Below are 23,080 nucleotides of genomic sequence, written 5' to 3'. Positions count from 1 at the left end.
TACTACACTTATATGTTTTTTATGGTCACTTTTTAGTCCAAATGCTTTGTGACAAAACTCACACTCAAAAGGTTTGCTACGATCGTGTACTGTCCTTGTATGTCTATTTAGATCACCCTTGGATGAAAATGATTTGTGACAAATCTCACACTCAAAGGGTTTGCTGCCATCATGTACTGCATTTACGTGAGTTTTGAGGGTACTTTTTTGTCCAAATGATTTGTGACAAATTTCACATTCAAAGGGTTTGCTCTTATTATGTACTGAATTCATGTGAGTTTTAAGGTGTTGTTTTTCTCCAAATGATTTGTGACAAATTTCACATTCAAAAGGTTTGCTCTGACCATGGACTAAACGTATGTGTTTATTTAGATTACCTTTAAGTGAAAATGATTTATGACAAATTTCACATTCAAGTGGTCCAATGCCCTTATGTGTCGTTTTCATTTGGCTTGTTGAAGTCACTTCTTCTCCGGTAAATTTACGATTACTATCGTAATTGAATCCTTTTTTTATTAAAATTGTAAGCCTTTTCCCATTCAAGTCATTTGTTGGATTTTCTTCCTTAACAGTAGTTTGGCAGATGTTCGTTGATGAGGGCTTAGGTTCAAGTTTTACATTTTCGGTCTCCAATTCGATCGAAATTTCATCCTGTAACGGCATCGAGTTTAAAATTGTTTATAGTTTTTCATGGTGAAAATCCGAACATAAATTCAAAAGATAGATCTTACCGATGATTCATTCGTCGATGATTCATCAGAGTTTTCAGTTTTCACCGAGAACGCCAGATCGACACTCACGTCGGCTACATCTTCGCAATTGTCACGAGGCTCCTCTTCCATCGTAGAGTCATTAGTGGGATTTGCCTAAAATTAAAATTGTGTTATAGTTTTTTCATGGTGTAAATTCGAATATAAATTCAAAAGATAGATCTTACCGATGATTCACTCGTCGATGATTTATCAGATTTTTCAGTTTTCACCGAGAACCCCGGATTTTCCTTCTTTACAGTAGCTTGGCAGATGGTCGTCAATGAGGGCTTTGGTTCAAGTTTTACATTTTCGGTCTCCAATTCGATCGAAATTTCATCCTGTAACGGCATCGAGTTTAAAATTGTTTATAGTTTTTTCATGGTGGAAATCCGAACATAAATTCAAAAGATAGATCTTACCGATGATTCACTCGTCGATGATTCATCAGATTTTTCAGTTTTCACCGAGAACCCCGGATTTTCCTCCTTTACAGTAGCTTGGCAGATGGTCGTCAATGAGGGCTTAGGTTCAAGTTTTACATTTTCGGTCTCCAATTCGATCGAAATTCCATCCTGTAACGGCATCGAGTTTAAAATTGTTTATAGTTTTTTCATGGTGGAAATCCGAACATAAATTCAAAAGATAGATCTTACCGATGATTCATTCGTCGATGATTCATCAGAGTTTTCGGTTTTGCAAATTTCTAATTCATGTGATCCATCGTCCTTATTCGTCGTTTCTATTTGTCTTGTTAAATTCGATTCTTCCCCAATGGTAAATCGATGGTTCTTCTCATAATCGAATCCTTTTTTAATTAAAATTGTAAGCCTTTTTCCATTCGAGTCATTTGTTGGATCTTCTTCCTTTACAGTAGGTTGGCAGATGGTCGTCAATGAGGGCTTATGTTCCTGTTTTACCAATACGCTCTCGCAATCTATCAGAATATCCTCATCTTCCTTCTGCTGCGACGAAATACAGTCATTGGTGGGATTTGCCTAAAATTAAAATTGTGTTATAGTTTTTTTATGGAGCAAATCTGATCATAATTTCAAAAGATAGATCTTACCGATGATTCATCAGAGTTTTCGGTTTTGACCGAGACCCCCGGTTCGACACTCTCGTTGGCAACATCTTCCCAATTGTCACGAGGCTCCTCTTTAATGCTAAAGAAACGATCGTTTAAAAATATATCTTTGGCAAGCATGAAAAAGTGTATACCTAACTAAATCCTTTCTGCTTTCCATCGCTTCGTTACAATAATTTATCTTGGAATTATTCAAAATTAGATGCCTCGAGTAGCCAACACCGAGTCTTATTTTCACCTATAGACTTGAACGGATATTATTGTAAACACTTCTTACAGCAGGAAATGATTAATAGCGACTGAGCGTAAACAGTTTTGTACAACGATGAGTAGCTACTGACATGTAAACAACAAAATTATACCGAGATCGTAATGAAAATATCATTCTCTCAGCACACAATAATACCTCAACTAATAATTATGCGCATTTTAATTAATATTCCAAAAATGTAATTTTATAATAAGAAAAGTATTCTTGTTTTTCACAAACTGGTGATGATGTTTAAATAAAGAAATGAATGAAAATGTTAAAAATTTGATATAATAATTCGTAGATACTTTTGTGGTCAGTTAAATAAGTTTCGGTTGTAAGACGGACGATCCAGCCGAAAAATGAGCTGCAGCTAGAGCTCAAAATTCGGGCAAAGTCGGGCAACAAAAGCTCTTGCTCGTACAGAAACAACGCCCCATCGCAGAACGCCAACTACTTTTAATTTTAGTATTAACTTTTATTTCGTAAAATTTTGCTCCCTCATAGAGAAAGCTATTTGGTATACGCTCGAATCAAAATGATACGTTGAATCATACGTGAAGTCGAAGGAAACTTTTTCGGACTTTTATCCTTTAATCCAAAAAATAAAGTCCGATTCGTTGCACTTGTCAAAGGGTCACAAATGTAATTATCACACTCATCGAAAAAATACTGTGAAAAATGATCAAGCTGCTTTAAGAACGACTATGAACTTTATTATTACGTCAAATTCATAATTAAGCGATCCTGCTCCCGGCCTCGAAAGACACGGGGCAGGTTCATGCTAATATGATAAAAATAAGATTCGGTGGAACGCGCGCGCACGTATCGTGCACCCGTTTTTGCGCGTAGACGAGGCATTAGTCACGCGCTTCGAAATGAAAAACCTCTGCCAATTTATTGGCAAAGAGCTTCTTCATAAAACATTATATCAATGAAAGGGTTTGATTATGAAAGGGAAAGTTTGTATTTCATTTTTGAAAATTTTTGAAAAAACGAGGAAGCAAAAAATGCATTAATGTGCTTAGATTAAAAAAGAATCCAGTGTTTTCATTTCACTTCCATTCGAAATGCTTACATTTATATACATTTTGGAGCCGAAGTTTATATAGAGTGCACCAACGCATGAAGCACATTGATACGGGATACGGTTTTATCGATCCACAATGAGACACACGAGAGAGAGAGAGAGAGAGAGAGAGAGAGAGAGAGAGAGCAGAAAAAACACAAGGCGTGAAAATAGGAAACGAGTTGCATTATATTATCGCGAGACACGATTATTTCTCGCGGTTAAAGCAAAGATTTGGATACAGGCCCTGGACAGTGCACACATACACACACTCAATACTTACGTATAAGTAAAAGAGAAGAACGATCAGAACGAGAGAAAAGACAAAAGCCCTTAATTTCGAAAGCAGTTACAAAATTTCGTTCAATACATCGTGTTTTACCACAGTCTCTCCTCTACCAATAATCGGCTACGGACTACGCGCAGATTGCAGCGACCATACATCAGTGTGCGTTGTACCTCTATTGCACTTATGTATGTATACGTACCCTGGCATACTGTCAGAGAGACACGAAGGAATCCAAAAATAGTCCGCATTCTCCGTTCGTCCTTCTCGAGTCGGTGCGTGTTGGCTCGAGCTGCTGCTCGTGCACAGCGCGCATAAAGGGTGCTCCTTATTAGCAACCGAATTCCAGAATATGTATGCTGTGTGTTTGTGTAGACCAGCGAGCATAGGTGCGCAGCCTTTTTCAATGGTAGCTCATCTCTCGCTATTATCCGAGATTTTTGGTAATTTCCCGTGTGTGAGCGTGCCCTTTGCTTTTGCTGCCCTTTACCATTATTTCGCGCGGCTATTCTCCTTTTCTGCGTCGCAAATAACATAGCGTTGGCAGCGCATAACCGAGATTCGTGTGCGAGTGGAGTCGAAGTAGACGCGCAAGGGTGGAGTAGTGACACGAAACGTTCGACGACTACTACTACTACTATCTACTACTCTCAGCTGACGCGCGCTGATCGCTACGCTGCTGCTGCTGCTCGGGCTTTTAAATAAACCATCAATTTCGTGCCCTCTCCGCATTGTATTATGTCTCTCTCGTGTGCCTCTTTCTTGCGCTCATCACGCAACGTGCAATAAGCGTGTGGTCGGAGCGCACACGACTAGCGAGGGTAATAAATCGGTAGCCGGGCGCACGGTGTAGAATTCGAAAAGAACGAGGGAAATCTAGAGAGTAGAAGCTACGGACGAAAGGAGAAAGAGAAAGAGAGAGATTCACGTGTATATGTAGCGGACAGACATAGAAAAATGCCCAGACAGAATCGAAATTCGCGGTAAGAGCCGGTGTGTATAATTCCAAGTATAGTTGCAGTTCGAGCAAAAGACCATATAGCAGTTAAAGAGTCCTGTGCGCGCACGTATGTGTTATACAATGTATGCACTCGCTCTACTCCCATTGCTCCGCTGCTTCGCGAGGAGGGAAGTGTGTAATGAAACGAAATAGGAATGGGCTCGGAGATAGGTCCAATACCTCGGTGGTGCGCATTCGTATTCGTACGATGGGCCAAGCTCGTATGCTCAAATAACAGAGCCTCGCTCGGTTCTAGAAGTCCGAAGCTCTGAGCAGGACGGCCCGATATTTAAATGACGCGCTGAGCATTTAGCGCAAGAGGCAAAAACGAAAATAACAAAATGCAGCCCCAGCTATATACGTACGCTTGCATTATGGAAGACAGACAGATAAACAAAGGGAAATAACGAAACGAAGAGAGAGAGAGAGAAGCGGAGACTGCATATGTTCGGCGGAGGTAGGAATGCGCTTTCGTTTGGCTTTTGGGCTCTCTCTGTTTCGTCGACGCGACCCCCAGAGAGCAGCCGCTAGTTATATACTCGTACCGTACGTTTATGCGCGCCGCCGGCCGGCCGCTGCACCGAAGGGACGAGCTTCGAGGCTGCCGCAGTCGTCAAAATATACGTCTATGCCTGCATATACGTACACGGGCCGCCGCATGCCTCGCGATTATCCATTATCCGAGATTAGTCGGAAAAAAAGAGGAGACCGAGAAGAGTACACACACACACACGCGTACATATAAGCGACGCTGCTGCAGCGGAGCAGAGCCGAGGAGCAAATAGTATAGCGCAGCGAGACCGGAAAGGACCCTCGAAAACGCGATTGTTTACTGCTGAGGCGGCGGCAGCAGAGCTGTGCAGTGCATATAACTGCGCGCGGCAATGGCCCGGCGTCGTCGAGTCACTCTCCCTCCTCGCCCTAATACTGCAGCAGCAGCGGCGTGTAGAGAGAGAGAGAGAGAGAGAGAGAGAGAGAGAGAGCATATCTACAGCTCGCGCCCTCAGTAACGGCGCGCAGAAAGAGCGTGAGAATCGAGAGAGAGAGAGAGAGAGAGACCAAATCTCGCCGCCTCTCCTTTGGCTCTGTGTGTTCCTTTAGCCCTCGCTATCTCTCTTACTCTCCTCAGCTTTCCTCTTTGTTTTCTACCTTCTCCCTGTGCCGTCGCCGCGACTCTCGACGCGTATACATTTTCGGACTCGAGATTTTTGCCTCAATTTTCGGAGTGGACACGTTTCGCGCGAGACCACACTCGGTATAATATACGTTGTATATATATATGAGAGGAGGGCCACCTATTACCGTGGAATATCCAAAATTGATTTTCGAGCATTTTATGCGTCGACTCCGATTCGACAGCTGGTTATTGCTAACGCGCGCGCCATCAGTCAGCGAATCGTTAATCCCCGAAAGAGTCTATAATCTTTTAATCACCTCCTTCTTTTTAACTGCGCATTGTTTTCTATAATTTTTCAACGCTCCCGGCCGGCCGGTGTGTTTGTGTGAATTTGACAGACAGCTATCTCGCGGCGGAGAAGTGTGAAAACGTCGATCAAAGGGCCTGTCCGCTGCAACGCGCTGCACGGCGCTGGTCGTTTTAAAAAACCCAACGAGCATCGGCTGCGTTATAATGCACACGTGCTCGCGCTCGAGCGCGCATCATCGAGCCCCGGCCCCCCGACACTTTGCAGCGCTCGGAGGCACGATGGTCGCGCGCGGCGCACACAATCGCTTTATATATATTTTAAATAAAAAAAAAAAAAAAAAAATGGGCTAAAACCGCGCGCGCGCGCCAGCTGAAAGAAAGCAGCGGATGAAAAGTTGCTGCGTACGGCAGACTTTCGTCGAGGTGTTGATGATGATGATGATATGCAGCACATGCGTTTTTCATGCAGGCGCGCAGTTTTACGCACCTCGTCTATTGTGTCGACATTAGGTCTATAATTAAGGCCCCGGCAAGCCGCCGCCGCCGACACCACCGTATGTATATTCGGATATAATATAAACACAGCCGAACCGTGCGCGTTGTCGACTGTAATTAAATCGTTTGCCGTTTGCACTTCTCACTTCCAAGTCTGCAGCGGTGCTATATATACCCGTGTGTGCTACTATATGCCTGGGCGTCACTGACGCCACACCACCACCACCATATCACCTCTGCCGCAGCAGCAGTCGCTGCGCTGCGTATGGATATAAAACGAAAAACGAGCAAATCAACGGTACAACGGCTCACCGACGCCGCCGCCGCCACTGCAGCTCGCAATGATTACAGGTTTTCGTGAATTAGAATTGCCCGCATAAAAACGCGCGTATACGTGTGTGTGTGTAATATCCCTTGGTGGGTCCCGAAAATTGCCGGAGCGCCACTTTTATAATGTTTACATGCACACGATGAAACGCGCGTGACCCACCGGGCCAGCTGATATGCTCGCTGCTGCTGCTGCAAAAGAGAGAGAGACGCTATTGCGTAATTATCCGTGACAACGGCTCCCTCCTACGAGCCCTCCGCTTATACGTTTCTTTTGTAATAACCATCAAGTCCCGGGATGTTTTAAGCTGTTGCTGCTGCTGCACAACTACGCATTATGCGCCCGAAACGAAATCAACTTGTCTCGTCCGCGTGCATTCCTTGACATTCCTTGATTTCGTATCTCTTTAGAAAAAAAACCTTTAACTTTAATGCAGATTTATAACGTAAAATTGAAATTAAATCAACCGATGCTTCATTTTATTCGGAGTACTTTTACTTGAATTCTTCGTTGAAAGTTAACGCTTCAAAAGTTAAATGCTCAAAGAATGATGTGAATTTGATCAAAATTAAAGCCAGTCTTCGCCGCTAGATGGCGAGTACCCCTTCGAGTTCAAATCTGCAAGTGGAAAAGTCAAAAAATTATAAAATTATTGTCTCTCTATCGTTTCGTAATTAAAGAATGCCTTGGACTTTGAAAGAAACCGAATTCTTCTGATAATACAACTTCGTGTTACACCCAACACACCTTTGTCTCTGTTTTCCAAGACGTTACCAGCATCCGCAGCTGATTAGGTATAAATCAAAAGCCGAATTGGACTCTATACATGGCTGCAGAGAACTGCACTCGCTCACTCGCTCTCTCTCCCGGGAACTTATGTGGAACTGTAACAACGAGAGTGAAAGCTGTCGTTACGTATACATACATACATACATGCACCACGTATTACATACATCATTTTATCCGCGCTAATCTCATTCTCACTTTTTCGGGTGAGAACCGTGGCGTCAGTGGCACTGCGCTTGTCGCGCAACACCGAACTACTGCTGCTGCTGCAGCCACGAAAACGAGAGGTGAAAAAAAAACAAAAACAAAATAAATAAAAGGCAAAGAAATTCGTTCCATTGTTTTCGCGCGCGCTGTCGGGTGACGTGGGCGCGAGAGAGTAATCGTCGAATTGCCATATCCAATTTAATTGTGTGCGCGGCGCGAGCTGCCGCTGCCCGGAGGAGTGCGAACTCGTACTCCGCTCTCGAGTAATTCGGGTCTATGTAATACATAATACGCCTTACAGTACGCCGAGAGCTGAGCGAGCGACGTCTTTCGTACTGTATCATATATATGTCCCGCATGTATGTGTATGTGTGTGCGGGATTTCGACATTGTACAGCTATTATCACGCGACGACGATTACGCGCTTTTCTCGGGGCCTCTTATCGGCGGATGTTATAAATCGAGGCGAATTAATTCGTCGATAGGATCGTTTGTGCGCCGCGGCCTGCTGCGACATTCATAACTAATATAATAAAGTCACCACTTGTCATCGCGTATACACAAAGTCACACAGCGACCAGCAGCCTATATAATAATACGTGCCCGGGTATTACGCGTGTATAAAGCGATCGCATTCGCAGCAGCAACACGTACGACAGAAGCAGTTTCGCAAATTAATTTATAGCGTCGAAATAATAGATGATGATCGGTGCACATCCGCTACGCTGCTTTTTCGCTCTCGTTATTATATATACACGGGTTATAATATAATATACACGGACGCACACACGTACGCAATGTGTGTGTGTGTGTGTGTGTGTGTGCAGTTATTAGCCGCGATGCCCCCACCACCACCGAGGATGAGCCGTGCGCGAGGGCATTAATCTCGTTAGCGCCCCGGCTAAAGCAGGAGCTCGAGAGTATAGTAGTAGTATATGGTATGTGCAGTGCAGCTTCTTTATATATTATGTTTCTCGCCTGCATATATCGCAATGTATACTCCTTTTTTCTCTCTCATCTCTCTCTCTTCTCTTCTCTCTCTGTTTCTTTCCTCGGCTGTCGCATTTGTTTAGCCGAGCGCTGCATACATAATCCTAGCCTACATACGTACTACTATATACTCGCGGCGTTCCACGCGATCGCAGCGCAGCGATTTTCTCTATTTTCCATTTCGCGCGATCAATCACATCCTCTCTGCAGGTCTCCATTTATATAATACGCGTTTTCTTCCCCGCCGCCGGTGCGGACGGATATATAATGAACGCAATAATAAGCTATACGTATCGAGTGCAGTTTTCCACAGCCGATCACGACCGTTTTCTGCCGCTGCGCATATTTACGTTGTTTTTTGTGCCTTTGCAACAAAACGCATTCTCGCACTTGCACACGCGTTTATATATACAGAGACACACACGCATCGCGTATGGATGTGTGCGAGTTTTACAAAACTGGTTCGAAGGCAGAAAGGAAGGTATATTATATATATATAATGTATATCGCGTGCGAGAACTTTAGTTATACCCGAGCTCAAGTACGCGCGCGGTTCCAATCAATTAGCACCCCGAGCCGGCGTACGAAACGTAAAAAAGGATCGATTATGTATAGTTATATACCACTCACTGTGTGTGTGTGTGTGTCTGTCTCTCTCTCCCTCAGTCAAACGCGATACGAGATTACGTCTGGTTAACCGTGTAAACTCCTTCTCTCTCTCTCTCTTGGCGCGCGGGGCCCACCGTACACACAGATATAAAATAATTAATGAGCAATGTGTGTGCGCACTGCGCGCGAATTATGCCGATTTGCACGCGTGCGTGTGAGAGACGCGCCTCGTATAGCCAACGTCGATCGCGCACTCGTCGATTGACGAGAAATTAGCATGCGAGTGTATATCCAGCTTATCGCCGCGTGTACGTACACGCGTACACGCGTACTATATTATACATATATCCAGGGTATACCTTGGCTGAGTCTCGTGCGGCTGAGACTGCTTCTTATCGCCGAAGCGAGCGAGCCTTCGGTATAACGCGGCTGATTTATTGCCATATCGCCTCGGCGCGCGGAGAGAGAACTGGTATTTTTCTGATCTTATATACCCTTCGTACGCCAGAGCTGTGTGTAATAGGTATGTGTGTGTGTGTATACGACCGACGACGCGGCGTATGAGTGTGAAAATCTCGAGCTAAAGAGTCCATCGAGGCGTCGATAGTCTAATTGGGGTTTTTTCGATTTGCGAAATATAATGCGCGAGCACAGATATACTCGATGCAGGTATAATTGCTCTCGTTTCGTGGAACGAGATAGAAATTATATATATATGCACTTGCTGCAACTCTCGACGTTGAGAGAAGAAATTTCTCATCGGACTACCTACACAATGATCGATTTGATTTTTTCTTTGACTGTGAGGGAAAGATAGAAATCTAAGCTTCGTACGTTATCTGACCAGCATCGCAACCTTCGTTGTGCCGCTGTATCTCTCTCTCGGGTTCGCGGCCTACACAGTGTACTCGCCAAGTTGAATAAAACGCACGAATATAATGTGTGCCGAGCTTTTCGCTATAAAGGCAATGGAATATACCACTACTTAACGCAGCTCGCAGCCGTATACTTTTATATTTGCCTAATCTTAGAAAAACATGCTTCATTATAGATTAACATAATACGTTATATCGATGTGCCTCATTAAAAAGTGTATAATGCGCTGCATATAAAACAATAGGGCGTGTGCTGTAGCCGAGAGCCGAGTGAGTGCAGCAGCAGCAGCAGCTACGAACTTGCGCATGCATGTGTTTTCACACAAATGCAGCACATGTACCTACACCGTGTACATATATTACATATATTATGCACAATCGAAAGTATTACTCTACAGCTCGTGTATATATCTATATAGAAAATATGGCTAAACTCGCGAGGTGGAAAATCAATCCTTCGACGCCGCCGCCGCTGCGATGATGATTTTTCATCCATCGGAAAACAACAAAGAGTTTTGTGCCGCGCGCGAAGCAAGTGCAGCGCATCGCACGAGAGAGGATAAAAATTTCTCTCTCGCTCGCATCGCAGAGAGAGAGAGAGAGAGAGCTCGAGGCGACGACTCTGCACTCGTGCATGCATGCTTATATACACGCCGAGAGGGAGTGAGTGAGTAAGAGCGAGAGAGGACTCCCACGTCCTCGCGCGTTGCTGCTGCTGTTGTAGCTATATACGTATATAATAATACACAGCAACACCACCAAGATGTTATTCTCTAAATCTTATCTCGATTAATAAAACACGCGCATATGTAGAAACGTACGACTATACGAGCATTATATACGTACGTACGTGCGCAGCTTTGTTTTTGCTAAAGGCTCGAGAGCGAGCAAAGACGGCCACGACGAGGACGACGACGACGACGACGACATCGTGCGCGTATTATATATATAGCTATATATAAGCCGCGCGAGTGTCGGATACGTATAATGTAAGCCGCGCTTATATACGTACCTTTTATGCATACACGTGCTGGAATATTTGCCGCGGCCGCCGCCGCTAATCGCGCAAAATTCCTCGCGCCGCAAAATCTTTCGCGCGACTAATACCTAGATGTATGCACGCACACGCAGCACGGCTTGCGATACGCGTGATGCATATAGTACATAGTCCTGCGCGCGGCGCAATTACGTCAGACTGTGTGCTGCAGTTACAGATATACATTATACCTGTATTATAATACTATACGTACCTCTAAACTCCGACGCACGACGACGCTCGCGGGGTTATCGGATATGTATTCGCGCTCAGTCTCTCTCTCTAACGCAGTATATAATATGCAAGCCGAGTAATATTTCAATTGCCAAGCCTGTATATAAGTGCGATATAGTTGACGCTCAGGGGTGTCATGTACTACGTTATAATGTATTGCCGAACAATTGGCATATAACAGCTGTTTCGACTTGTCCGATATACATTGTACAAACGAGTGCGAGTCGCGAGATTACTGTTGCTGCTGCCACCGCCGCCGCACGCGTGAAGGACAACGCGAATTCGTTCGGCGCGCGTTCATTGTTTCGTCGATTATCCTCGTCACTGCGTGCGTTCGGCATCTGTGTGTTGTTGGGAGGAAGGATTTCTGGAGTGCAATTTGGCATTATTAATCGAGTATATCTCTCAAATTGAAAAATTAATGCCATACTAATTATTTAAAAAAAGTAAACTCGCGGCATTCGTTCTATCTATATCCACCTTTTTAGGCATCTTCGCCGCGCGCGTCAGCTGCTGCTGCCGGTCTCGAATCGGACACTCGATGAACATCGATGAATAAGGAATTAGAATTTCGCATCGTCGTCACATACGTACATATATAACATTATCATGCGATGCACGTTCGAGATGTGTTTCTGAAATTCACGTCCGTATATATATACGCGTCGCGCGCTAAGGACCGCACCTGCGATATTTTATGCGCTACGGTCGAGGCTCCGTTCCGTGCAGCCATCCTCGTTATATGCATATTGACGCGGGCGCGCACCGCACGTATGCACTCGTACTTATATCGATCGAGGCTTTTCAGTATAGAAAATATACACGAGAATACAATAAGCAACTCTTCTCTCGAGTTTTGAATTTTTCCAAAGGCGCGCGCGCGAATTGCAAAGGCCGACGAGCCATATATGTATAGGGGAGAGCGGGGCAAGTGTAACTTGCGGGGTAATACGACTTCTTGTTTTTTTCAATGATAATGATTTTTTAAATAAATTTTTTTACCACTTATTGTTGAAATATACTTGTAACTATCGATTGCATGCAAAAACGACGCGAAAAAACGTTTATTTTATTAATTTTAACTCGAAACAAAAATACGCTAAAATTATTACAAAAATTTCTTATTTCACACTTCTGTATCTTTTTTGATAATGCTTTTTATGCTACCGCTTTTTTTTCATAAGAACAGTCATGTCTTCCCGATGAAAAGGCTTTTTTCAAAATTTCATTAATCGCAATATTTTATGAAATATTTAATTTTTAAAAACATGTCTTAATGGGGCAAGAGTAGCGTCTGAAGCGGGGCATTAGTGTCGCGGTACGCCAGGCATTACGACGATTCGTGACGGCGGTCTGCTGACTTTTCGTTCAAAATTAACCTCATATTTACCGTGTTGTTGTTTTTCTCGTCGCCGATCGCAATTATTAACTCAATACAAAAACGATTAATTTCACAATGATAGTATGAAATTCAATGCCTTTTTCGAACCCGGGTTCAGATTTAGGATTAAAAACGTAGTAAAAAAGCTATGAATATCTAAACAAAACAAGCAGTAAAAATTTCTGCAAAACTTAAACTGGAAATGATTTTCAAAGTTTTACGATGAAAAATTCCATAAATATGATCAAAGTTTGTCATAGTGTAATTGTATCTCAGAAATTTTCACAGACTTTCAAATTAGCTTTTTCTAGCAAAACGGCATTCCCGAAGTTAATTGTTTATACAAAAAATCCAATTATTTTTTATCGCAAACACGATTGATTTGAGTAATAAATAGAACAAATAAGTTGTATAATTAATTAAAAAACATCCGTAAATTTTTTCAATATTTTTGGAGAAGATTGTTTATTTCCCGAAATTACGGAAAATCTAATTTTCTAAGGTCATCTCAGAAAATTTCGAGGATTATCCTTTAAACTCGATTTTTTTCGAATAAAAAATTTTTTGAATATTTTAGAGATTTTGTGTTGTAAAAATTTGAATCATAGCTAAAAAGTTATACTTACATGTTTATGTATTCAACTTTTTTCATAATTTTTTAGTTTATAAACAAATTACGTCTATTAACAATGTGCGCGCAGACAGTATCAAGCATGAGCAACCTACTTCTCTAGTGCGCTCTTCTTGCCCCGCACCCCAGTTACTCTTACCCACGCTGGGGCAAGAAGCACTGATTTCAACGCTTCCTTTATTTTGGTTGTCATTTAATTAATATGCAAAAATTATGACTTTTGACTATTGCATTGTATTCATTGACTTCTCATCTTGATATTGGTCTGTTTAAATTTTCATTTATTCTTATTACAAACTTTATATTGAGCATTTTAGTTAGGTGAGTCTACGTGCCCCGCTTTCCCCTAATAAAACAACGCGTTATGCATTACGTGTGTGTGCGTGTGTGTGTGTGCCTGCTTGCGTTGCTTGCTGCAGTGCGCGCCCCGACACAAAGAAGCGCAAGTTGCAAACGAGTTACGCGCGCGACGTATTCGTGTATATAATAATTGCATAATTGCCATTAATTTTGACGGCTTTTGTGCGCCCATAGTCGTCGTCTCTCGAGGCGCGCATCGCGTGACTCGAGTCATCATCGCCGCGTCCGACGCGCTGAATTCACTCGCCGAAGCTGACTATATGGTGCTTGCAGGTTACTTATACTTGTATGATTTATATACTGTGTCAAGGATGGTGAAAATTTTCTTTCTCGAAGATCGCCGCTCGTTTTCGTAAATATCACGAAAATATCAACACCCGATTATGCTGCCGAGCATTATCTCGGACACGAATTCAATGGCGCACAGCTATATAACAGTATTGTATAGAATAGAAAACTATGGAATATATAAAACACTCGAGGAAAGAGGGAGAGGGAGAACGAATGGGTGCATTTATGTACGTTTCGCTTCCTGGAAATAACGCGCGCGCACGTGGCGAGCATTAGCCCCGCGAGTTTAATTTTCCTGAATTTTGCGAGCTCGTACATACACACAAACTGCGGATTCGATTGCGGCACGTACACACAGAGCAACAACTCGCAAAATACTAAAAGAAAAAGGGAGAGAGAGAGTTGAGGGATAATTTAAGCTAGGAGAAAGAGAGAAATGCAATGGGAGGCCCACTGCAGAGGCTCGGGATATAGAGAGAAAACATAAGGGGCCGGGGCTATATGGGGCCTTGCACTCGTGCGGTGAATACGTATATGTACACGGGTACCGTAATAATGTCGAATATACAGAGAGGCGTACGTATATATACGCGAGCTGCGTACGCAATATCGCGTGCCCACATTGCACCGTACTGATTATTATTCGTCTAGGATACGTTTATAGAAAATTCATTCCGCGGGAGACTAATTACAAGTAATGGCTAGGCACGATGGTGAGATCGACGCATACACGGGGTCAGGCCCCGAACTATTGCGGCCATATTGAAACATCGAGAGAGAGAAAGATAGATAGGAAAATCGACGACTCACGATCGTTATACATGAGTATATGCACGTGTGCATCGCGTCCAGCGCTTTGTAATTTAGTTGTCTCGAGCCCGTAATAATGCACGCGATTCTGCCCGACTCGAGTAGCTGCGTTGCGAGATCGCGTGCGCGGCATTTTTATATATATTATATAGAGGTGCGTAAACCTACTATATATACGGCGCGACCGATATTTTTTTATTTTCGGTACATCGAGCTACCTGTTGCGTGCGTATACACGACGACGGTGTCGCGGAAAATGTATGTGCATATATCTCAGGATCGAAATTTCCATTAAAAATACGCTGCAGTTTATGTTCTCTCTATCTCTCTTCCCCATGAATTCGGTAAATTTTCGCAAGAAAAATCGCTCGTAGAACATCAAATTTTCACCGCGCGTATAGGAACACGCGCGGGCCCATAGTAGTATTATGATAACTTGTCGTTTCTCTCTTGCCTCATTGTTATTTATCGTTAGTATACTAGCAGCATACAGCAGCAGCAGCACATGATGTAAGTTTTCACCGCGCACGACCATTATGTACATTTTAAGGTATTAATAATGAGCTGCTTAAACACAATAAAGTTAATTGGGAACGCTTAATTCCGCAGCAGCAGCGAACATGAAAGTTTTAAGCTATGTGTGTAACGTAGTTGGTATACTATGCGATACGTAACCCATTGGCGAGATTAATATTTATCGCACCTTTGAAACGTCGAGCTTGTCAAAATTCCGCTCGTCATTTTTATACATGGGTATAAAGCTTTAGTAGTAGTAGCAGCTTTTATATCGCACGATTTTTTTTATTTTCGACGATCTTACGCGCGGCTAGTTAGTAGCGTTCATATATGCACCCGTTAGCTCAGCGCTACATAATACCACCGAAGCTGTACATGATTTTGCTTCTTTTTAAAAACAATTTTTTTTTACTTCTTATTTTAAATCTATAAATATATTATTAATCTGTGTATTGCGCGTGACACGCCAGGCGCGCGCGCAAGTTGCGAAAGTAAAATTTATCGGCTTCTGCGAGGATTGTGCATGTATATATCTCGTGTGCGCTAGCCGCGGGAGCTGTGGGTCGGCCGATCGCTGCAGCCTATATAGTCTATGTGCGTGCGTATTACACATCGAGATTTATTCACAACAACAAAAAATGAATGAATAAATCCGCGCGAAATAGATACGCCATTAAATTTTGGCAAATTACTCGTTTGAATCGCGAAAAGCCGCGCGAGTGTGAGTAATCGACGCGAAATAAAATGCGCGATTGATATATATTAAATTCGTTCGACGTAAAAATGATAGGAAGGCCGATGAATTTATGCAAATGTATGCGCGCGTATTGCGCTGAATGTAACGAGAAACCACGAGCAGCAGTTGGACGATAGTTTATGACATCGCATGGAGTAATGTACGTTTCGTTTTTCTAGGCGGGCAGCATAATTTGTCGGGAAAGTGTTTGGTAATCGACTGAAAATGTTAATAATTATCCCTGGATGAACGATGGCCAAATGACCAAAGACGATCATTTCAAATAGTTTAAAATGTTCAGCGTATTTTTACTGGCTATTCAAGTGGTTTTCAACCACATTAAATACGATGATGCTAGTTTAAACGTTCGCCACTAGATGGCGAGTACATTTATCCGTAAATCTGCAAGTGGTAAAATAAAAAGAATCATATAAATATACATGATTTATAATTAGATCATCCTCTTTGTGTTGAATGACGCTAATTTAAACCTTCGCCACTAGATGGCGAGTACATTGATCCGTAAATCTGCAAGTGGTAAAGTAAAAAGAATCATATAAATACAATGATACTAATTTAAAACTTAGCCATTGGATGATGAGTAAAACCATAAATCTGCAAGTCGTAAAGTAAGTACTCCCATAACATAGGGTCATTATTGCGTTGAGAAATAAATTCGACCTATGTAGATTCATTCTTAAGTACAAGCACGATCGAATTTTAATAAAATAAAATTAACAAAACAAATAAAATGTTGAGAATTTCTACCCGATCGGCGCTCGCAATTGAATGTCAATCATCTTTCCGAGAGCATATCGCTACGATAGAAGCTTCTCCCTTCGTTGTTGCATACGTATATTTTCGCGTACGAGTGACCGAGATACGAAAATATGCTCGCGCGCTCAAGAAGAAGTGGGCCTCTTCTTATTTCAGTAGCAGCGCGCGAATCGCTCCGACTCCAACTTCGTAATATACAGTCGGTAAATTCCTCATAAAGTTATATACTACAAGGATTATCGCTGTTGTTGTAGTTGCTGTTGTTGAATGTTGAACGTCATACACGGTATACTCTTTTGCCTGGGCAAAGTCGTGACTACACAATACACCACGGAGAGCGTATATATATATAGTCAATCGCACGGGCGGTCCCCGGGAGAGAGAGATACACATAGAGCGAGAACTTTCTCTTGGAAATTCGGGCCGAATCATAATCCGCGAAGTTACAAGGCTGCTGCTGCTGCACAGCTATTTTCCGTCCTCTCGCTGTGTACTCGAAAACGAAGAGCATACGTGCATGCATGCATGCATATTATCTGCGCACACACACAACGAAGCGGTTTGCTTTCTCGCCGCGATGTAAAGCGCGTATATACTTGCGTTCTCGATATAAAACACACACACACACACACATACACGCGATCGCCGGCGCATCTGCGCGGCCTTACTCTCTTGGATTATTGTTGCAGGCGCTGCTGCTGCTGCACGTCATGAAAAATTTTCTCGACCTCAAAGAAATCGCGTCCCTGCTGTGTGTGTATGTACCGTGAGCTGTAGGCTGCGCTTTGTTCTTCATTCTACATACATAGCCTATACGTACACTTCGTCATAAAAGAACCTTGCGGCCGATTTCTAGACCGGTGAACGTCGAGGTCCTGTGTGTAACGGTTCTCCGTATACGAAGATTTACCTACTCATCCTCGTGACGACGATGATTATGTGATCCAGTTCTTTTAATCTATGCCGTGAATTCGAACGTACCGATGAACCCGGTTGATCGACGTTTATCGATCGTTACGATGATTCGGCGAATAATGTCGCGTAGACACGGAAAATCTTATTTTTATGTAGGTTAACGTTGCATCGCCCGGTAAGAATGCTCAACATCGGTAATGGCCTATAATAACCAAGAAGTTATCATTTAAACATTAATGCCGATAGACTTGTTTTAGGTAATTATTCTGTTACAATTATGTTAAAAATATTAAGGGCATTGTACGAGTGAAAATTTGATTGTTCCAAAAAAATTTAGACCAGCTGTCAGCCACTTTGACTTGATGATATCACTTTTAACTTCTACCGCTAGGTGGCGAGTATACCTTTTTTTGTAAATCAACAAGTAGCAAAGTAGAAATTATTGTATAAGTCTGCTGCAATTGTTCAGTACCATTTGTAGGGTATATTAGGAGAGTGTCTCCTTTAACAGTGAATACGAATCACGAACGTCTTACATAAACCGTAAAAATAATCATGAAAGTTCAATTGCAATTAAAACCAGTCTCCACCGCTAGATGGCAAGTACCTTCATCTCTAAATCTGCAAGAGGTAATGTATGAGTGGCTATGTAAATTCAATATTTAATGCCAATAAATACATTTATGTTTGTGGTTAAAGCTTCCAAGCTTCGATTTCGTAAAAGTTACATAGTTATCGGCGCTTGCAGCGCAGAAAAACAAAAATTGAGACGAACCAATTTAATGTCTCGTAAAATTTTCAGTTCACGCACGCGCACACATACACATACACAGACACATTGTCTATCGGATTAATGAAGGAAAGTGCCCCCGGGGTGAAAGTGAAGTTTACATCACGTAATTTCCTGCTGTTGCTGCTGCTGCTCGCTAAGCTCGAGGATTTTTTGAATGAATCATATTGTTCCAGTTGCCTCTCTCTCTCTCACTCACACAGTATTAAGTTTTCGGTCACGAGCCATGCTCGCGAATTCGTGGCCAAAGTGCACGCGAGCGAGGCCACAGCAACAGCAGCAGCAAAGAGATCGAGACGAAGAAGCAAGAGAAAAAAATGCTTTTCGAAAGTTGCGAAAATTCATTGTTGGACGAGCGGGCGCGCGGCTGAAGCCGTGCTTTATTACGCCACTACATTACGTGTGCGCGAGACGATACAGTAAATGGTGAAAAAAAGACTCGGCTAAATTAATTATGTAGTGCTGGGCTGCTGCTGCTGCTGCGGGCTTTGTACGAGACGAGCGCGATATTTTTTCATTTTCGAGGCATTATACGCATACCTCGGCTCTCGGCTGCATATGCCGCGCACTCGCACTCGTCGTCGTTGTAAAGTACATCGGACTCCTTCATCAGCCGGAGAGAAGAGAGAGAGAAATTTCAGGAACAACAACAACGACGACAACGAGCAATTCAGGATTGCAGAAAACGTTGCGGCGTTGAGTAACGCGCGCGTCTCAGGGTTATGCCGCGTCATAATACGTATAGGTATATATAGGAAAATCCGAGGTGAGACCGAAGAATTCATAGCTGCGGATCGCGTGAAACTCTTTTCTTTTTTTAAATATTTTTTCTTATTAATTATCTTATAAAGCCGCGCCGGCGCCAATTACGACTTTTTTATAAAACTCGTGCGCGCCACCGGCACGTCCGTACGTGTCGGTACTCGCACGAGACATTTAATACACAACACGTATGATACAGCTGAGGACTGCAAGAACAAAATGTGCAATCGAGAAATGCGATATGATGTTTCTTTCTATACTAGTGTGTGTGTATTACTGCGCTGCAGACAACACTCGGCTCATTGGCGCTTGCGCGAGCTGTGTACTTAAAAACAGATAGGAATTAAAACGTATTAAATGCTATATGCCAGTGCGTCGAGCGAGTACAAATTCGATAAAGCAATACTCCGTATGCGCATTATGCAAAACAATAATATAATACGTATAAATACGAGTATTAAGAGCAGTAACAGCAACGGCAGCAGCAGCAGCAATTTATAATATATTCAGCGAAGCAGCTTTTAATATGATTTATGCGCTTTCGGTTATCCTTTTTTTTTATCATCGACTTTATATATACAGTTCGAGTATGTATACGAATATATCGAAGTCGCGCGTTGTTGTTGTCGCCACCACTGCTGCCACGGGTTTATAGCGCATATAAGTCGCCGCGCGATATATAAACTGCACTGCGGGTATGTGTGTGTACGACGACGATCGCGTCGCCGTATTATCCTCGATTCGCCGCCGAGACAGAGACGTAATACGCCTGCATATTGCGCGCGTGCATATAAGTTATTATGCGTATTTGCGCAGTGGCATACCCAGAATTCGTATATCGCATATATGTACGCCGTATATGATTTCTCAATAACGCGCTAAATCTGCGTATGCGAAAAAAATTTATATTATCGCACAAGCTATAATAATAAAAAGAGGAGAAAAAAGATGCAGTGAAAGTTTTCGACAAAACTTTTATATTATATCGTCGCGCGACGACTTCTCTTTGACGAATGACTAACTATATCTTGGCCGATCATCCTCGTGTGTGTCGCCGCTGCAACGCGCTGCTGCGCTATCATCGCATTATACATATATACAGGTATTATGCGATTATCAGCCATAATCATGTACGTATAATCGGCAAAAAGTGAAAGTGTATATACACGGGATATGTCGGTCCATCAATCAGATGTTGCATGTGTGTGTGTGTGTGCGTTACATTATCGTGCTGTAAATTTTACTCGTGCGATCATTGATCAACCTGATTCATTATGTCTTTACAGTTCCGCGGAGGGGCTTATATGTGCTCGGAGCTCTCTCGAGCTACACAAATTTTGACATGCATTTGTGTATGTGTATGTGTATGTGCCTATGCAGCTGTGGGTTAGCTGCGCAGCACAACTCCAGCCATCAGATATGCCATTTAAAATAATGTCTAGATAATAAATCCCAATAATCACGGCTAATTCGAGTAAGAGCGCAAGGCTGTGTATATGAACTTTCACTTTTGTTGCTTCGCTGCTGTGTGTGCATATTATAAACACTACACACATACACATCGCCACGTACATTCACGGTTTATATGATTTACCGTCCGAATAATTTGTCCTTTTTTTTTCTTTTTATCGTATGCGAGGCTCGACGAGACCTACGACGATTAACGACAGCTACTCGCTTGTAGGATACGATCGGAAGAAAAAGATCGTGTGATCGCTTTCTTTCACGCTGCATGATAATACGATGATTAAATTGGACGAGGACTCGTTGCCTTTTTTTCTGTCTTTTTGTTCCTCGAAATATACTCTTGCTTTTAATGGATCTCGTGAATGCATATACTTTTTTATATAGCACTGAATTATCCTCTCCGGCCTTCGGTTATATTCGCATAACACCTCGACGCGAGCGCGACGCGTGTATATATCACACAGCATGCACACGAGTGTATGCTGGTAGCTGCATCATCGCATGCACGCATATTATACATATGATATATAAAGCAACGACATCGGCCAGGCGTCAGGTCGTCTTAACGAGAGAGAGAGAGAGAGAGAGAGAGAACCCAAAGCAGCCGTGTACGAACAAAGCTGCGCGAAATAAGCTCAGCCGAGCTCGACGATCGGAGTGGCGTATACGAGAGTATCCTTTAACCGCGGCAAAATCCGCTGCAGCCAAGCCGAGATGTTATTTATCTACTTATATTCGAGTCTATACATCTTTATTTCTCTTAATCTGTCTCTCTCTCTCTCTCTCTCTCTCTCTCTTGAATTATTTTTATTCGCAGTGTGCACCACAGCTTGTGCTTGACTCGATCGTCAGCTCTCTCGCTCTCGCTTGCAACTTCTCTCTCTCTCTCCCTCTCGGCGCGGCGCGCATAAATGGACTACTCTAGCGCGCCGTTTTATGAACTCGACGCGCGAACAAAGTGACGCTGCTGCTGGGTCTCTCTCTCTCTCGCTCTTTCTCTCCTTTTTCGCGTGTGATGTGCGGTATAAACCTCTTGCGGGCTGCCATATTATAGTAGCTATATGGCAGCTCGTTACTCGCTGCGGGCTGCTGCTGCCGCTGCTGCTGGTACAAAATTTTTTCACGCTTGTAGTAGTCTCTCTCGCTCACTCGTATACACGTCTTTTGCTACGAAAAAAGACGATGAGAGGCAGGCAGGCAGCCCTGCACTGGAGCTCTGTATATATACATGTGCGTTGAGAAATGTCTTTTTTTCCCTCTCGGTTCTGTTTTCTTCTTTTTCTTTCTGTTTTTATCTTTTTTTTTGTTGCACGGATTCGATCGCTCGAATGAACCACCGCTGTTAAACATCGGCCGCCTCGCGCCGCCTTTGATTAAGAAGGCACGAGGAATCTGGGAAAGAAACGTCGACAAACTCGCTCATTGCCGGGCTCTTTCGGAATCGTTTTGCGCTCGCGAGAGACGGAGGAGATCGCGAGCTGACTTTACGCATGTATACGCTACCCTTTGAGGATTCTCCACCTCTCTTTCTCTCTCTCTCTCTCTGTCTCACTCACTTTCAACGCCATGCGATATCGTTTTTCGCTCTTTAAGCTGTTTGTATTCGCGAATGAGTGTGTGTGTGTGTGTGTGTGTGTGTGTGTGTGTGTGTGTGTGTGTATGTGTGTGTGTGTGTGTGTGTGTGAGTGTACCAGAGGGGGTGTCACAAACATGTTTATACCGTCGCGTACACACATACTCGCGCAATAGATAATCCCTGCGGACTTGTTCGAGTTATTACGTGGCTAATGATTTAGAGTCGCAAGTTGTGCACATACGCACACATACGGATGCGTTTTTTTGTTATTGTATTATATCAGTGTATACAGGACAAGAGAGAGAGAGAGAGAGAGGAAAAAGTCGTTGACGTGCTGCTACTACTACTACTACTACTACTACTTGCTGTATATTATAAATACTTTTACAAGAGCCATCCCATCTTAACTTCATGACTCCGGTTTGTTCTCTCTCTCTCTGTCACTCTTCCTGCCCTGTGACGCGCATGTGTGTGTGTGTGTGTGTGTGTGTGTGTGATGCAAGACAATATATTATATCTGCTCGTCGTCGCGTTCGTTTCGTTCTCCTTCCTTCTTCTTCTCCTTTTTTTTTGTTCTTCCACCTCACCGTATTTACACTCGGCCGATCATCATCGTCGCGTATACATATACCAGTGCAAAA

The 23,080-nt window shown here is 43.0% G+C and overlaps 1 protein-coding gene across 1 annotated transcript in view; it reads right to left on the bottom strand.

Moving 5' to 3' along the window:
- Positions 1-23,080, bottom strand: part of LOC106659679 — a 73,126-nt gene that overhangs the window by 4,481 nt on the left and 45,565 nt on the right. The window contains exons 2-7 of the mRNA XM_023461167.1: positions 1,819-1,915; positions 1,406-1,747; positions 1,172-1,324; positions 938-1,090; positions 732-866; positions 378-651 (exon numbers count right to left, since the gene is read on the bottom strand). Coding sequence (XP_023316935.1) covers positions 378-651; positions 732-866; positions 938-1,090; positions 1,172-1,324; positions 1,406-1,747; positions 1,819-1,915 — 1,154 coding nt within the window. The remainder of the gene's footprint in view (positions 1-377; positions 652-731; positions 867-937; positions 1,091-1,171; positions 1,325-1,405; positions 1,748-1,818; positions 1,916-23,080) is intronic.

This window comes from Trichogramma pretiosum, unplaced genomic scaffold (genome assembly GCF_000599845.2).
Source record: "Trichogramma pretiosum strain Unisexual culture from Peru unplaced genomic scaffold, Tpre_2.0 scaffold36, whole genome shotgun sequence".
Lineage (NCBI taxonomy): Eukaryota > Metazoa > Arthropoda > Insecta > Hymenoptera > Trichogrammatidae > Trichogramma > Trichogramma pretiosum.
This window is presented reverse-complemented; position numbering and strand designations above follow the sequence as displayed.